At 32.7% G+C, this 14695-nt stretch overlaps 1 protein-coding gene across 1 annotated transcript in view; it reads left to right on the top strand.

Moving 5' to 3' along the window:
• WDR36 (WD repeat domain 36) overlaps window positions 1–14695 on the top strand; it is a 39594-nt gene that overhangs the window by 14753 nt on the left and 10146 nt on the right. The window contains exons 12-17 of the mRNA XM_019727769.2: window positions 538–683; window positions 4973–5087; window positions 5587–5752; window positions 5997–6105; window positions 8307–8386; window positions 13508–13615. Coding sequence (XP_019583328.2) covers window positions 538–683; window positions 4973–5087; window positions 5587–5752; window positions 5997–6105; window positions 8307–8386; window positions 13508–13615 — 724 coding nt within the window. The remainder of the gene's footprint in view (window positions 1–537; window positions 684–4972; window positions 5088–5586; window positions 5753–5996; window positions 6106–8306; window positions 8387–13507; window positions 13616–14695) is intronic.

Here is a 14695-nt window from a genome sequence, read left to right as displayed (position 1 = left end):
GTCTTTCTCAAACATCTGAAACATTTCACTCATTGTCTTACAAATCTTTCAGTGGCCCCTAATTACCTTTAGGGTAGAATCTCCTTTCCTTAACATGGCTTTCAAAACACTCTGTAATGTGGCCCAAGTTGCCTTGACCTCTTCTCATCCCTTTGGAGAAAATGCGTCACCTACTTGCTGTGCTTAATTTTATAATTTTGTTCAAGTTACTCTCGGGCCTGTGTGTGCCCCCCACCCTCAGTTAATTACTACTTGTTTTACTGCTTCTTTGAGGGAGCCATTTGTTAACTCTCCCCAAATTTCTTAGCAGACTCTTCCTGAGTGCTCTTATAACACACTATCATAATTTATTGTAATTTCTTCTAATCAGAATATCTTGTTAGATTGGAAACTCATAGCTATCAGGAGATACCTGTTTATAATTGTGTTCCTAGTGCCTAATGATAACATGGATATTAGATGTTTAATAAATAATAGGTAAATGAATGAATGAGAGAATGAAAAGCAATTTGATTTATGATTTTAATTATGTTTCAGAGGAAGCTCGTGAAAGTGACTGGGATGGTATCATTGCTTGCCATCAAGGTAAACTGTCTTGCTCAACTTGGAACTATCAAAGATCTACAATAGGCGCTTACTTTCTCAAACCAAAAGAGCTGAAGACAGATGACGTAACTGCAACAGTAAGTGAGCTTGTTTGTAAGAGCTTTTCCCCCATAAAACTGTCCTATGGTAATCTTGTTATACTCAAGTTTATTAATAATAGTATTGGTTGAAAAAACATTATTTAACATTTAGAAATAGTGTTGTTTCCCAACTTACAGAGAATTATTTTAGGTTTAAGTCAAGCTTTGCTTAATCAGATGTAGTATATTGGTTATTTAAATTTTCTAATTAATTAATACATGATTACTCAAAATACCCTTTGAAGATGATTTCAGCATTTATCACTATACTTTCTCACCTGAATTATGTTGAGTATACAGTATGATATTCAATGAGTATGAATCTAAAGGATTCTTTTTTCCTTCCTCTCTTCTTCCTTCCATTTCTTTCACAATAGGAGTAAGATTTAGGTAAATTTTTAATGAATTATAGATGTAGTAGAAGTTAAGTCTTATTTCTTGTTTTCTTATATTTGTCTTTTGTGAGAAGTACCTTTTAGAGAAATTCTGATTGAATTCTGTCTAAGCTTTTTTAAAATATAGCTTAAAGTGTTTGTTTATAAGTTCTGTTAAAATTTCTTGGTAACTTCCAGGGGAGGGATTCTTATACATAGAGACCATCGTGGGAAGTGGCTGCTCTTTTTTTGCACATGTGCAGCCGAGTTAGTCATCTTCAGATGCCAGTTCACTTTTATTAGTTATAAGTGTTTACTTATAAGTTCTTACTTTTTATTGAAATTTTATTGTTTTCTTTTGTTAATATGTAAGTCTTCTTGTATTAGGTTCAGATTTTAAGATATAAAGACAGATTTCAAATTTGGTTTGCAGAAGTGTTGCTTCTGCTTTTTATTAAAGTTTTATTGAGCTATAATTCACTCATTTAAAGTATATAATTCAACAGTTTTTAGTATATTCACAGAATTGTACAATCATCACCAAAATCCTATCAATCTAGTTTTAGAATCTCATCACCTCAAAAAGAAACCTTGTACCTATTAGCAGCCATCCCCATCTCACTTTCCCCCTCTCCCATTTCCCTAACCTAAGCAACCACAATTTGCTTTTTATCTCTGTAGATTTGCCTATTCTTGGCATTTCATGTAAATGGGATCACACAATATGTGGTCTTTGTGACTGGCTTCTTTCACTTAATGTAATATTTTCAAGATTCATATTGTAGCATGTATCAAAACTTCATACCTTTTAATGCTGAATAATATTCCATTTTGTGAATTAAACCACATTTTGGTTAGCCATTGATGAGTTGATGGACATTTGTGTTGTTTCTGCTTTTTTGGCTATTATTAATAATGCTGCTATGAACATTACTGCACAGGTTTTTGTGTGGACGGATGTTTTTGTTTCTCTGCATTTATACCTAGGAGTGAAATTGTTAGGTCATAACGTAACTATGTTTAGCATTTTTGAGGAACTGCCAACCTATTCCAAAGTGGCTGCACCATTTTACATTCCGCCAGCAAGGTATTAGGTTGGTGCAAAAGTAATTGTGGTTTAAAAGGTTAAAAATAATTGCAAAAATGCAATTACTTTTGTACCATCCTAATATAAGGGTTCCAATTTCTATACATCCTAACCAACACTTGTGATTGTCTGTTCTTTTGATTATTTGTGGGTACGAAGCTGTATTCACTGTGGTTTTGATTCGCATTTCCCTAATCACTTAATGATGATAAGTGTTTTTTTGTTTGTTTGTTTTTAGTGCTTATTGGCTGTTTGTATATCCTCTTTGGAGAAATGTTTATTTAAATAATTTGTCCTTTGTTTAATGAATTCTTTCTTTTTATTGAGTTGCAATAGCGCTTTCTGGATACAAGTTTCTTATCAGATACGTGATTTGCAATTATTTTCTCCCAATCCATGGACTGTCATTTTGTTTTCTTGTTGGTATCGTTTTCTGCCTAAGAGTTTTTAATTTTGATGAAGTCCAGCCTATCTTTATTATTATTATTATTATTGCTTGTGGTTTTTTAAAAATCACCGCCTAACCCAAAGCCATGAAGATTTACTCCTGTGATTTCTTTTAAGAGTTTCATATTTTTAGCTCTTGCATATAGGTCTATAATACTTTCTGAGCTAATTTTTGTGTATGGTGTGATGTAGGAGTCAGAGTTTATTATTTCGCATATTGATACCTAGTTGTTCAGCATCATTTATTCAAAAGATTTCTTTTTTCCCCATTGAAGGGTTGTGGCACCCTTGCCAAAAATCATTTGACATAAATGTGAGAGTTTATTTCTGGATTGTCGGTTCTCTTTCATTGTTCTATATGTCTATCTTTATGCCAGCACCACATCTTCATTATAGTATCTTTTACCTTTGTAGTAAAAGGAGGACTGAATCCTCCAAGCTTTTTTTTTTTTTTTTCCAAGATTGTTTTGACTATTCTGGTCCCTTGCATTTCATATGAATTTTAGGATCAGTTTATCAATTTCTGCAAAGAAGGAAGCAGGATTTTGAAAATGCTTGTTAAAAGTGTAACTCCACATTTGATCCTATTTTGTACAGATTCCTTTGTCAGTATGTATGCAGTATTCCCCATAGTACAAAATCCAGTCTTGAACTTTTACACTATTTTCTAAACCATATAAACTATCTTAAGCATCTTAAGTTTACTGGCACAGTTTTGTGTAGCTATAGTAGTAATGGTAGTAATAATTACAGCTGACTTTTGTTGTGTGCTTACTTTGTTCCAGGCTCTCTGCCCAGAACATATTATTTTGTGTTATCCTCACAACAATCCTATGATATGGTCCAATATCCTATGATATTGTTAGCCTCTTTTTATAGACAATAAAATTGAAGCTTAATCTAATGAGTAACGTGCCTCATCAGTAAAGCTAGTAAAATGGAAGAGCTGGGATTTGAACCTAGGACCATTGAATTTAGGACCTATGTTCTTAACTCACAGCCAATAGTAATCACTCATAGATCATTCAGTAAATGTATATACACTGATACTTAACTGGTGATGACCCATTTGTCTGGTAAACTCAACTACTTGTAACAAAGTCAGTAACCAGTAAGTAATAAACAGAAGTATTTATCAAAGAGCGCATGCTCTAAAGTACAATTTGATACTCAGAGGTAACCCTCTCAGCTTATTCATTTTTGCTTTGTTTATGCTGTCTTTGATAACAGAGATTAGAGTAAATAAATTAGAAAAGGAGAGTACCAGAAGCAGGCCTACTAACAACAAGAAATCCTATTAAAATAATTGCACGTTATGAAAAGTACAGCAAGGCCATCAGAAGACTATTAATTGTAGGTGATAGCCTAGTAGCTCCATTAGTTCCTGATAGCGTAACTATACAACATAAACATTTATGAGTTATTAAAAATAGGTAAAATTACATTTGTGTTCTATTTAGGAAGATAGAATGCTTTTTAAGGTTAGTCCGTAATTCCCTATGTAAAATATTTTATTAAGGAATAAACTATAATTACCTAGAAAGTGTGTGTAAGTGGAACATACTTATGTGAATGCTATGTAAATATGTCTTGACTCAGATAGTATAGCAGTTTTACTCTGCACAGTTAAATAGCCTCTATTAAATATTTTCTTTTAGATCTTAGAAGATACCTATTTCTTTAGACATAAATTCAACAGTCTTTTGAATTTTCTCTTGGGTGGGTGACATCTGATTGACACATAATGGCAATCAGGGATTTCTCTGGCCATGACCCAATAAATACCCAGTGTCATATTTTTAACATAGAAGAAAATACCTGTTATTAATACAATAGTGACACTTTAAGTATTAAAATATGTTTATTTTACAGAAACTACTTATAAACTAAATATTTTCTATGCAATATCTTATGTTTTCCTTCCTAATATGTCATAATTAAAATATTTTGGGCATTTTCACTGGACAGTCTATCTAATGATATGTTTTCAATTCTATATCAGCTGTAGAAGCAATTACAAAAATAAGGTAGGGAGAAATTAGGCAATGGAATGCTTCGACTTTAGCACTGTTGTGAATAAATTAAAAATTGAAGGCCAGCTGATAACAGAATTCTCCTGACTTTGCAAATTTTAATTAACTTTGGTTATATTTTATTGTTTTGGATAATAATTTCTTCATACTTCTTAGAATGGAGATGGAATCAAGCATATATTTCTTAGATACTCAAGTATAATTTTATTATATTTAAGAAAATTGAAGCAATTTGCCACGCTTTTTTAATTAGTAGATTAAAAAATACTTTGGAAACTATAAAGTACAGTAAAACCATTAGTTATTTTCTGATGTCATTTGTGTTTAATTTTTTTTTTTTCTAAGGCCGTGGATATAACTTCTTGTGGAAACTTTGCTGTAATTGGTCTTTCATCAGGAACTGTAGATGTATATAACATGCAGTCTGGTATACATCGAGGAAGTTTTGGCAAGGATCAAGGTATTGAATTTTTTTTTCTTATTTTTAAAAAAGTAGTATAGATAGATACTAGCTAATAACCATCACTGGCATGTATTAGATTCTTCAGTGTTGGCCATTTTGCTAAAGTAGATGGGTTATCGTCAACACTATATGACAGATACTGTCATTACTACTCTTATAAACACCATGTTGAAATACTCAGAATGAAGTCATGGATGAATTAGAGGAAAGTGGATATTGTACAAATTAAAATTTTTGTTTTCTTCCCCTTGCTGTAAGCAGAAAATCTTAATTTTTTTTGAAACTTTTGTGGCATTAACCTGATGGACTATGTTTTTATTCGAGCAATATAGTAGTTTTCTCCTTGCTCCCTAAAATCCCAGATAAATGTTAAGATTTTAGGGAAGGTAAATAGTGGGAGCTTAGATATTTAAATGAAGGAATCCTTTTTGTGTAGTATTCAGAGAGGCAATGCCAATTCTTATTTCTTTTTTTTCTTTTAACATATGCTTTAAAGCTCATGGAGGGTCGGTCAGAGGTGTTGCAGTAGATGGATTAAACCAGCTGACAGTTACAACTGGTAGTGAAGGATTACTCAAGTTCTGGAACTTTAAAAACAAAACTTTAATCCATTCTGTGAGCCTCAATTCATCTCCAAATATGATGCTACTACACAGGGACAGGTAAAGTTTTTCTTTTAATGATAATGGATTTTTTTTTTTTGATGCTTTTGGTAAAAGTTCTTGATTTAAGTACAGTACATAATTTGCCAAGTGGGAAAAATCAGACTTAATATAAAAGAACAGCATTTTACTTAATTTCCCCAAATATATTTGATTAAAAAAATTAAAGTGACTATGAGATATTAATTGAAGGTTGTTGTTTTTTCTTACTTGTTTATTAAAACTGGTTCACTTATCTTGCTAGTGGCATTCTGGGACTCACCTTGGATGACTTCTCCATTTGTGTCATGGACATAGAAACTAGGAAGATTGTCAGAGAGTTTTCTGGACACCAAGGTCAAATAAATGACATGGTAAAACAAACTTTAGGTGTTTAAACAAAACTTAACTCATTTCTACTTCTGTTTAGGTTTAAAATGTTCAAATAATTGAATCTATTATTCTTTAGTAGCATTGAACTCATCATATGAGGAATTGTTCAAAATAAATAATTTGGAAGCTAGTTTTTCAAAGAGATTTTTTTAAGGAAGATGTGTAGAATTAAAAGAATTTTAATATTTGTCAGGAAGTTAATGCCATCAGATTAAAATACAAATCTCAGAGTTTATCTTGTTCTCTTAAACTCTATACAAGGTCAGCATATACTTTGGAGAATGAATGATGCATTGAAACATGACTTAATATTAAACTAAACTGAGACAACACATTTCTGTTTTTCTACATGACAAATTAATACTAGTGCACCTGGAATATCTGGTACCTAGTTTATTTAGTTTTGTGTTATTTCTAGAGTTTATATATCCTAACTCCTAAAGAGTTTAATTAATAATGTATTATGTTCTTATAGTAGGATATATGGTAAGAAGTACTCTAGTTTCAAAAGTGCACGTAGAGGACTATTTTAAGTACATATAGTTATTTTGCATGAAATTTACTTGAAAACAGAAAAAAATAAAAATAAAATCCTAGCTACTGAGCAGCAATCCCAACAGCTACTTAATAGTTCTCACATCAAAAATCAGAGTTTGCAATGTTACCCATTTCCTTAAAAATAGGGGGAAAATGGTCAGGAAGTAGTGTTGTGCTGCAGATAGGAGACTGGCAGAACTACCCATGAACAGAATTTGTTGCAACAGTATCTATAGAAATAGGGTGGGAGTGAGGTAATTTTGGTGAAATGACATTTTTGAAAACATCTGTCAGGACCAACGTGCTCTTCCTATTTCTTTCCTTTTCAAACTTTACTTTCAACTTGTACCATGTTTCCCCAAAAATAAAACCTAGCCGGACAATCAGCTCTAATCCGTCTTTTGGAGCAAAGATTAATATAAGACCCAGTCTTATTTTACTATAATATACGACTGGGTTTTAATAATATAATATAAGACTGATACTAATTTTTGCCCCAAAAGATGCATTAGAGCTGATTGTCTGGCTAAGTCTTATTTTCGGGGAAACACCATATGCCTAGAGGTTCCCCTGCTCAGTAATAAATTACTCCTGTTTAATTAAATCTATGCATATTTATAACATGACTCTACCTACCAGAATCATTTTTCCCATCCTTTAGTATCTGCACTATCCTGTAAATTGAGCTCTCTGACCTTAAGTTTTGAGGTTCCGTGGTATCACTGCAACCCAATGAACAAATTAGTGTTCACTTATCCCAGTATCATTTGCCAATATGGAGAGTCGTGATCCCCGTGGTATGCTTAGACTCCTAAATGAACTATCATGCCACCGTTATAAACCTTAAAGTTTGTCCTTTCGGGTCTTCTTATAAATCTGACCTGATTTAAACCTTACCACATTAACTAGCTGCAGGCAAGGAGAACTATTATTTATCCATTTTTATTGATAGAAGAGATATAACTTCTTTAAGGTGGCATAAGTAGTTTATTGTTTAAATTTATTTTGAAAATCTGATAATTGTGGTTTTAAATTATATTTTGGAAATAAAGCATGGTTAAGGAAGAAAAGGAGAATTTTTAACTGAAGCTGCAAGTAAAAGTAGAAAGACTTCTTTAGTAACTTTTATATTTTAAGAGAATTTGCATTCTTGTCTTCAAAATCATTTTGAATTAAGTCTTAGAAAGCTAGTTTAATATATAGACTGTTTCAAGAAATTTGTGGTTTTTGTTACTTTCACAGATACTTTATAACTAAAATTAGACTAACGAAATATTTCTAATTGAATGTTCTCAGACTTAGCTGTTTTATGTTAAGAATGATTTGTAGTCAGACAGTTTATTGTCTATAAATTATAGGAGATTCTGGAGTAAAAATTTAAAATTGGGTGATACTGTTAAGTTTTATAACAGTTATAATTCATGTAAGCCTAATCCTTATCTATATCTAAATTACTAGCATAAAAGAAATGGTGTTTTCTTTTATGTAAAAGAGAGTGGTCTAAATTTTATCCAGTCTGAATTTTTAATGAAGCCTGCACCTTTTCATTTCTTACATTCTTTGAGCTGCTAAAAATACAGACACAAAAATACACACATAAATACACACACAAATTATATATGTGTTCTTTGTTTTAAATTTAAAGGCTTTCAGTCCTGATGGTCGTTGGTTAATAAGTGCTTCAATGGATTGCACTATTAGAACTTGGGACCTTCCTTCTGGGTGGTGAGTTTATTTTTAAATCCCCAACCTCTATCAGATTTCCCAGTCATTGTCTTTTACCTATAGTTAATGGATTATCTGCTTCTTTGAATAGGAATATATTTTCTAACTTGATGGTACTTTGTCCTTGGAGTGTTTTTGATCTCCAAGGACAGTAGTGCCATAAGAAAATAATGGTGAGGAAAATGCAGTCTCTTTAGGTTTTCTGTACCTGCAAAATGGAGATATAAAAGTGAGTTGCATAAACCTTAAAAAAGCTCATTTGGTCTTTTCGATAATTTAAAATACACCTCAGACTTTAGGACTGCAACTTTTATTTTGAATGTTTTTTGATTGTTTATTTTGTTCATATTGAATTTAGTTTAAAAGGTCAAAGGCCCTAACTTTCCTTTATGTATCTTATATATTTTCTGTGTAACATAATTCCTGAAAGAAGACATTGTAGATACCTTTAAGTAATGAAAATGTGTGACTTAAGATTTGGGTAAAACCCAGCAGTGTTCAGAAATCTGTTTTATAGATTGACACTTTCTACTAAAACAGCACTTGAAGAGGAAACCTCTAATTCTGTTAAATAATTTGATCAGAGAGACAGAGAGAGAGAGACAGAGAGAGAGAGAGAACTTTGCTGTTGTTAAAAATTATATAGGAATAGATACAATTTAAAATCATATCACTTAACGTAGAATTGCTGGATTAAGTATAAAAGGAGTGATGGGAGTAGCAAAGTATCTAGTTTAACAGGACTACACCATAAGGAAAGACATTGATGAGAAAGGTGAGAAGGAAGGATTATACTTTTTAATCTTCTGAAATATTTCTCAATTAAGCTCTGTCCAAATCTATTTCCTTTTCTTTCTTGGGAATTGGATAAGCTCATACCTGAAAGCATTTTGACCTTTAGAAAGGAAAATCCCTGATGTACTCATTTCCCTTCAAGTTTGGTACAGCAGTGAGGCAGAGCTATTCATCCAACACACACTGGATTTGGGATATGCACAGCAGGTGTTGCTGTTGAGTCCAGCTCTATCTAATAACTAGGGACTTTTGTCCACAGGTGTGTCACTTTTTCACTTAAAATAGAGGAAGCAAAATCTAATTAATTGGCTATGTTCTCCAACTTCCAAAAGTTAACCTAAAGTTGGTACTTTCTTAATTTTTAAAAAACTTTTTTTAAAGGCACCATTAGAAATATTGATAGAATATTTGGTAGTCGGTTGCTTCTTGGACTTTTGCAACTTTCTAAAAATGAACATTATAATTTGAGTTGCTTTAATTACAGTAGGAAAGTTGCACAATTATGCCCTTTTCGTTTTCCTTTTAAGTAGTTTTCGTTCACATTAGATGGGAGAGGTAGGTTAAGGTTCAGTAGTACTAAATAAGCAAAATATTTCTTAAGAGTCGCAAGTTTTTCTTTGGAATGGAAAATTTAGGATCTGAAAACATTGAAAGCTGCTAATCTTTGACTCAGCATTAGCCTTTTTGCTGAATTTCTTATTTCAGTAGAAAGTTGAGCAGATTTAAATTTGACAGTTTTTCAACTCTGGTATCTTATTTTTGGGTGAACACTGAGGTAATTTTAGGTGAATACAGAGGCATGAAGCTAAAAGAAACCCAAGAGCAACAAATGAGGCACAAAGGGATTGTTAAAAGAAAATGTAATAATATCTACAGTGATTGAACCAAAGTATATTTTTAATAAAGACAAAAATAAGTACTACTTTAATTAAGATTTGAAGTGGAGCAAATGAGAAAGCTTGAAAAGCAATATCACACAACTACTGCTACCTAATTGCAACTAAGCTAACATTTACTAAGAGCCACAAGGCACTTTATATGCTTTTATATTTCATCTTCCCTCATATCCTAATGGATGTGGGTACTATTACTGTTAGGAATCCCATTTCACAAATGAGAAAATGGAGGCTTAAAGAGAAGTTAAGTGATTTGCCCAAGGTGGCATAGTTTATAAATGGCATTTTGCTGTAATAAGCATAGGAGAAAGAAACAGATTTCCCAACAGTTGTGAACTTGTTTTCCTGATGTAGAAGATAATAAGGAAGTGAGGATCAGTATTTCATCATACAACGATATGTAACTATTGGAATTTTGGGTTCCCCCTTGTTTTAAACCATAATTAGTGTGACAGCCTTTGGAGATTCCTAGTTCTTTCTTCAGTAAGCAGCTTTATCTTTATATAACATGTCAAATATTTAAAGAATGAGTATACTCATTACATAGCCTGAAAAGTGAAACTATTTATGAGTAAACCTTTGGGTGTGGTAACATACCAGTGTATCCGTCTGGAATTGTGCCTTCTAAAACAAATTGCATAGGTACTGAAGTTTTCCTGTAAAGTTGTTTTAAAGTGCAGAAAATTTTCTCGTGTTTGTAGGATTCTCAGAGAAGCAGAGTTGAAGTTTTTTATCCCTGAACTTATCTGTCATTCCCTATCAATACCACTTTATATTTCTGGTTGTTTTCAACCTATTGGAAGTTCAGGTTGAACTCTTTTGGGGGTGAGAAAAATATAAAATTATATAGTTTTAATAGAATTTTGCACTTTGTTCTGTCTCACCATTGCTTTCTGAGGAGAATTACATGAGAATAATTGGCATAGAACATTGTTTTTCATTTCTCACTGAGGTAAAACCATCCCTTTGTTCTATTCATTAAAGATTCCTGTGTAAGGTGATTCCATCACTTTGGACATTGACCATCTAGACACTCTGCATTTATTCAGAATATAATCAGTGTTATTGCTATATGCAGGGCTCTATGCTTGAAACTCTGATTCCTTAGAATGGGAATTTTATTAATATTCTCTCAATATATACCTTATTTGGGACTTTTCATTCTGTGCAATTAGCAGGAGACTATCTGGTAGTTAGGTCTGGAATTAAGTCTGCACGCTTATGCTTTATGAACTAATGTGGCCATGTAAGAAATATGCTGTGTATGTGGAAACCATCTTCCTCAATTTGATGCTTTTACTAATGGAAGGTCTTTCTACCCACACACAACAACAGCTGTGGAATCAAGTTGCACAGTGAATTTGACAAAATAATTATAGTATCACATAAAATAAATTTGCTCAAGCAGTAGATTCTATTTTTAACAGATTTTAAATGTGTTACGGAGTTTAACCCGTCACATACTTACACTTTTAATAAACAAATATTAAGACAAGAAATGGTAAGATCTGAAATTGCTGTGTTTAGGTTTAATTATCATCTATATACATTGGGATAATGTTTCTGCTCAGGTTTTTCAGCTCAGGTTTTTTGGATTCAATGAATTCACATAAATAATGTAACAGTCTCTGGATATAATAAGTGTTCACCAGTGTATCCTTTTTCTCAATTCTCCTGGTTCCCAAGAGAAGCCATTCTTGTGAGCTTCGAAAGTAGGTCTGAACAGAAATGAGACAGGTTATTACTCACTTTTTCCCCCACACTGGAATTAAACAGCGGTCACCGTCCTGAGTACACTTGAGTATGTGTTCCCAGTGCTCCTAATTTTAGTCTTGTCTTCCTACCTTGCATTCGTTATTTAAATTTACATTGTTAATCATTTTCTGAACAAATAAAGGGACAGATTTCATCATGGACGAGTCACTTGTCTCCACTAGGGAGTCTTCATTTCCATTTGAGCTGCTGAGTGTGTTCCCTGAATCACCAGTGTAGGCATTCCCGGGTGTGTATGTACTAACAAGCTTTGTGTACCTTTAGTTTCAGTAGTGTTTTTACTGAGTTTATAGTGATTTAGAGGTGACGTCCTGGTTCATTTGCTTTCTCCCTTGAACAAGTTTTTAAATCTTACTGTGTGTTCCTCATTTTTCTGACCTATATAGTAAGGATGAATCTACCCATGAGGTCATGAGGATTACTTTTGTAGACTCAAGTGCCCAAGATACTTCCTAGTGATAAAAAAAAGTGATATCTATAATAAAAAAAGTGATAACTGCTGTGATTTTTTTTTTGCTTGAAATGTTTTATTTAATGTAGATTCTGAACTTAATTTTGCGGGGCCTGTCCATGGATAATGTACTGGCTTCAGTGAATAAAGTTTTTAAAACAGCAGTGGTTAAAACCATATATTCCTCTTAAAGTATACAAAGTATCCTACACTTAGCCAGCCTGAGAAGCATCCTCTGCAGGAGGTCTTTCTATTTGCTCATTAAATCCACTTCATTCAGATCCCCATTGCTTGTTAGATGACCACTACTGTTTTTCGGGTCAGAAACACTCTACATTGTGATGGCAGATTTTTGTTTGTTTTTTTTTTAATGAAAGTGAAGATTACACCACTATCTGGTCAAATGCCTTTAGTGATTTTTTCTATTGATTAAAAGATAAAAACAACCTCAGATGTTTGGTATTCAAGACCCTGTATGTAGCCTTATCCTTATGCATCCAATACTGTATTCTCTGAGAAGTCTATTCTGAGTCTCTTACCTGGGTGTCATCACTCCCCTTTCTTCCCCAACTTTTCCACCCCTCCAGCTTTTAAAGCTATGAGACTAGTTTCCATACACTGCTTTATGGTTATGCTCTAGAGATTGAATTTTTTTTATATATTTCATGTATAGCATGAAATATATATTTGAAAAACAGGTTACCTATTTGAAAAACAGGTAGAACTGCTCAATTTTTTTGCATTACTATTCTCTTATTTACAGCCATTTTATTTTATTAATTTCTTCTATTGCCTAAGCCTTTTATTATTTTCACTGGGATAACAAAAATATAAGAGAGTGCTGATAAGTAGATTTATTTTAAACATATGATATCTTCAGAATTGTCCACATGTTAGTCTACCAAAATGGAATTTCAGAAAAACAGAGTATTTCTTCCTGTATTCTCCCTGTTGAAAACTCTTTTCTCTGGTTAATTGGTCTATTTAGTATTTTAAGGCTTTCTCATTAAGAGATTATTGTCATATAGCAACTTAGTTGACAGAGCTCTTTGTTATGGATGACTTTCTTGTGGTGGTGATTTAAAAAAAAATAAAAATGAAAATTTTCTGTATATCTTATCCCATATTCTTTTAACAAAAATGTATTTTGTGAATTATATCCTTTGGTAGTGTTAAAATATTGTAATGTCTTGATTCTTTTTATAGCCTTATAGACAGCTTTTTGTTGGACTCAGCTCCTCTCAATGTTACTATGTCGCCTACTGGAGACTTTCTGGCCACTTCCCACGTTGACCACCTTGGAATTTATCTATGGTGAGTTCTTTCATACAATTCTGTTTTGAGTAAGGAAGAGAAGGAAGATGATATTGTCAGAGAATCACAGTTGCTAACATTTAGTTTTTTTGTTTTTCGTTTTTTTAATTTGTAGGATAAAAATGTTACATAGTTAACACAGAGTTAATTTACCATAAGTTTATGACTGATTCAACATCTGGTTGATAATTTAAATAGCTTTGTTCAAATGTATTCTAAACCACAGGATTGATTTTTATCTATTACATTTAGTTTTTATTTGCAGAAAGGATAAGTGAATTTAAAAATGTTAGAAAAGGGGAGTCCCCAGCCAGGCCCTGGGCTTCCTGCCACTACCACAATACTGCCTTCTGACCTTGGCCAATCTCTTAACTTCAGATTACTTTGTCTATAAAATAAGGCATAAGCGTGGGCAAAATGCTTACTAAGATTTATTCTAGTTGTACAACTCTTGAGAACCATGCAGAGATACTTATGGTGATCTGCCAACTCCACGTGATAAACGTGTAAGAATTCAAAATAAATAGTCCCTCATCTGAGTCTAGAAAAATTTTTGTCTATTTCCTGAGTTCAGATGTCTATTTCTTTTAACTGTTAATATTGAGGAAGAGAAAAAAATTTTACTTCTTTTTCTAATTATAAAATTTTATAATTAGATTTTTAGGATATGAAAATAAATTCAATATATAGTGGAAATAGACTCTGGCCACCTTAATAAGCAAAATGGAGTACGTATCTCCTGGAATCTGTGAGGCTTGAACAATCAAGACAAGAGAAGAACAGTAGCTATGGAACCTCAGCAGCAAGAGTATATAGTACTGCTATTAATATAACTCAGAACCTGATATTCCCAATCTTTATTTTCCATTCCAAATTCATAATATATGGGAAACAGAATCTGATTGCCGACTTTGGAACAGGTAGCTGCCTCTTGATTAGTCATACAAGGTCATGGTGCACAGTCAAGTAGCAGAAACATGGCCACTTAGGGGACCACTCTAGAGAAGGGGAAATCATGACTGTTAACCCTAAGGATCTGGTCAGCATATTTTCTAATGTAACTCTCCGAGTCTATCTTCA

This window comes from Rhinolophus sinicus, linkage group LG03, assembly GCF_036562045.2.
Source record: "Rhinolophus sinicus isolate RSC01 linkage group LG03, ASM3656204v1, whole genome shotgun sequence".
Taxonomy (NCBI): Eukaryota; Metazoa; Chordata; class Mammalia; order Chiroptera; family Rhinolophidae; genus Rhinolophus; species Rhinolophus sinicus.
This window is presented reverse-complemented; position numbering and strand designations above follow the sequence as displayed.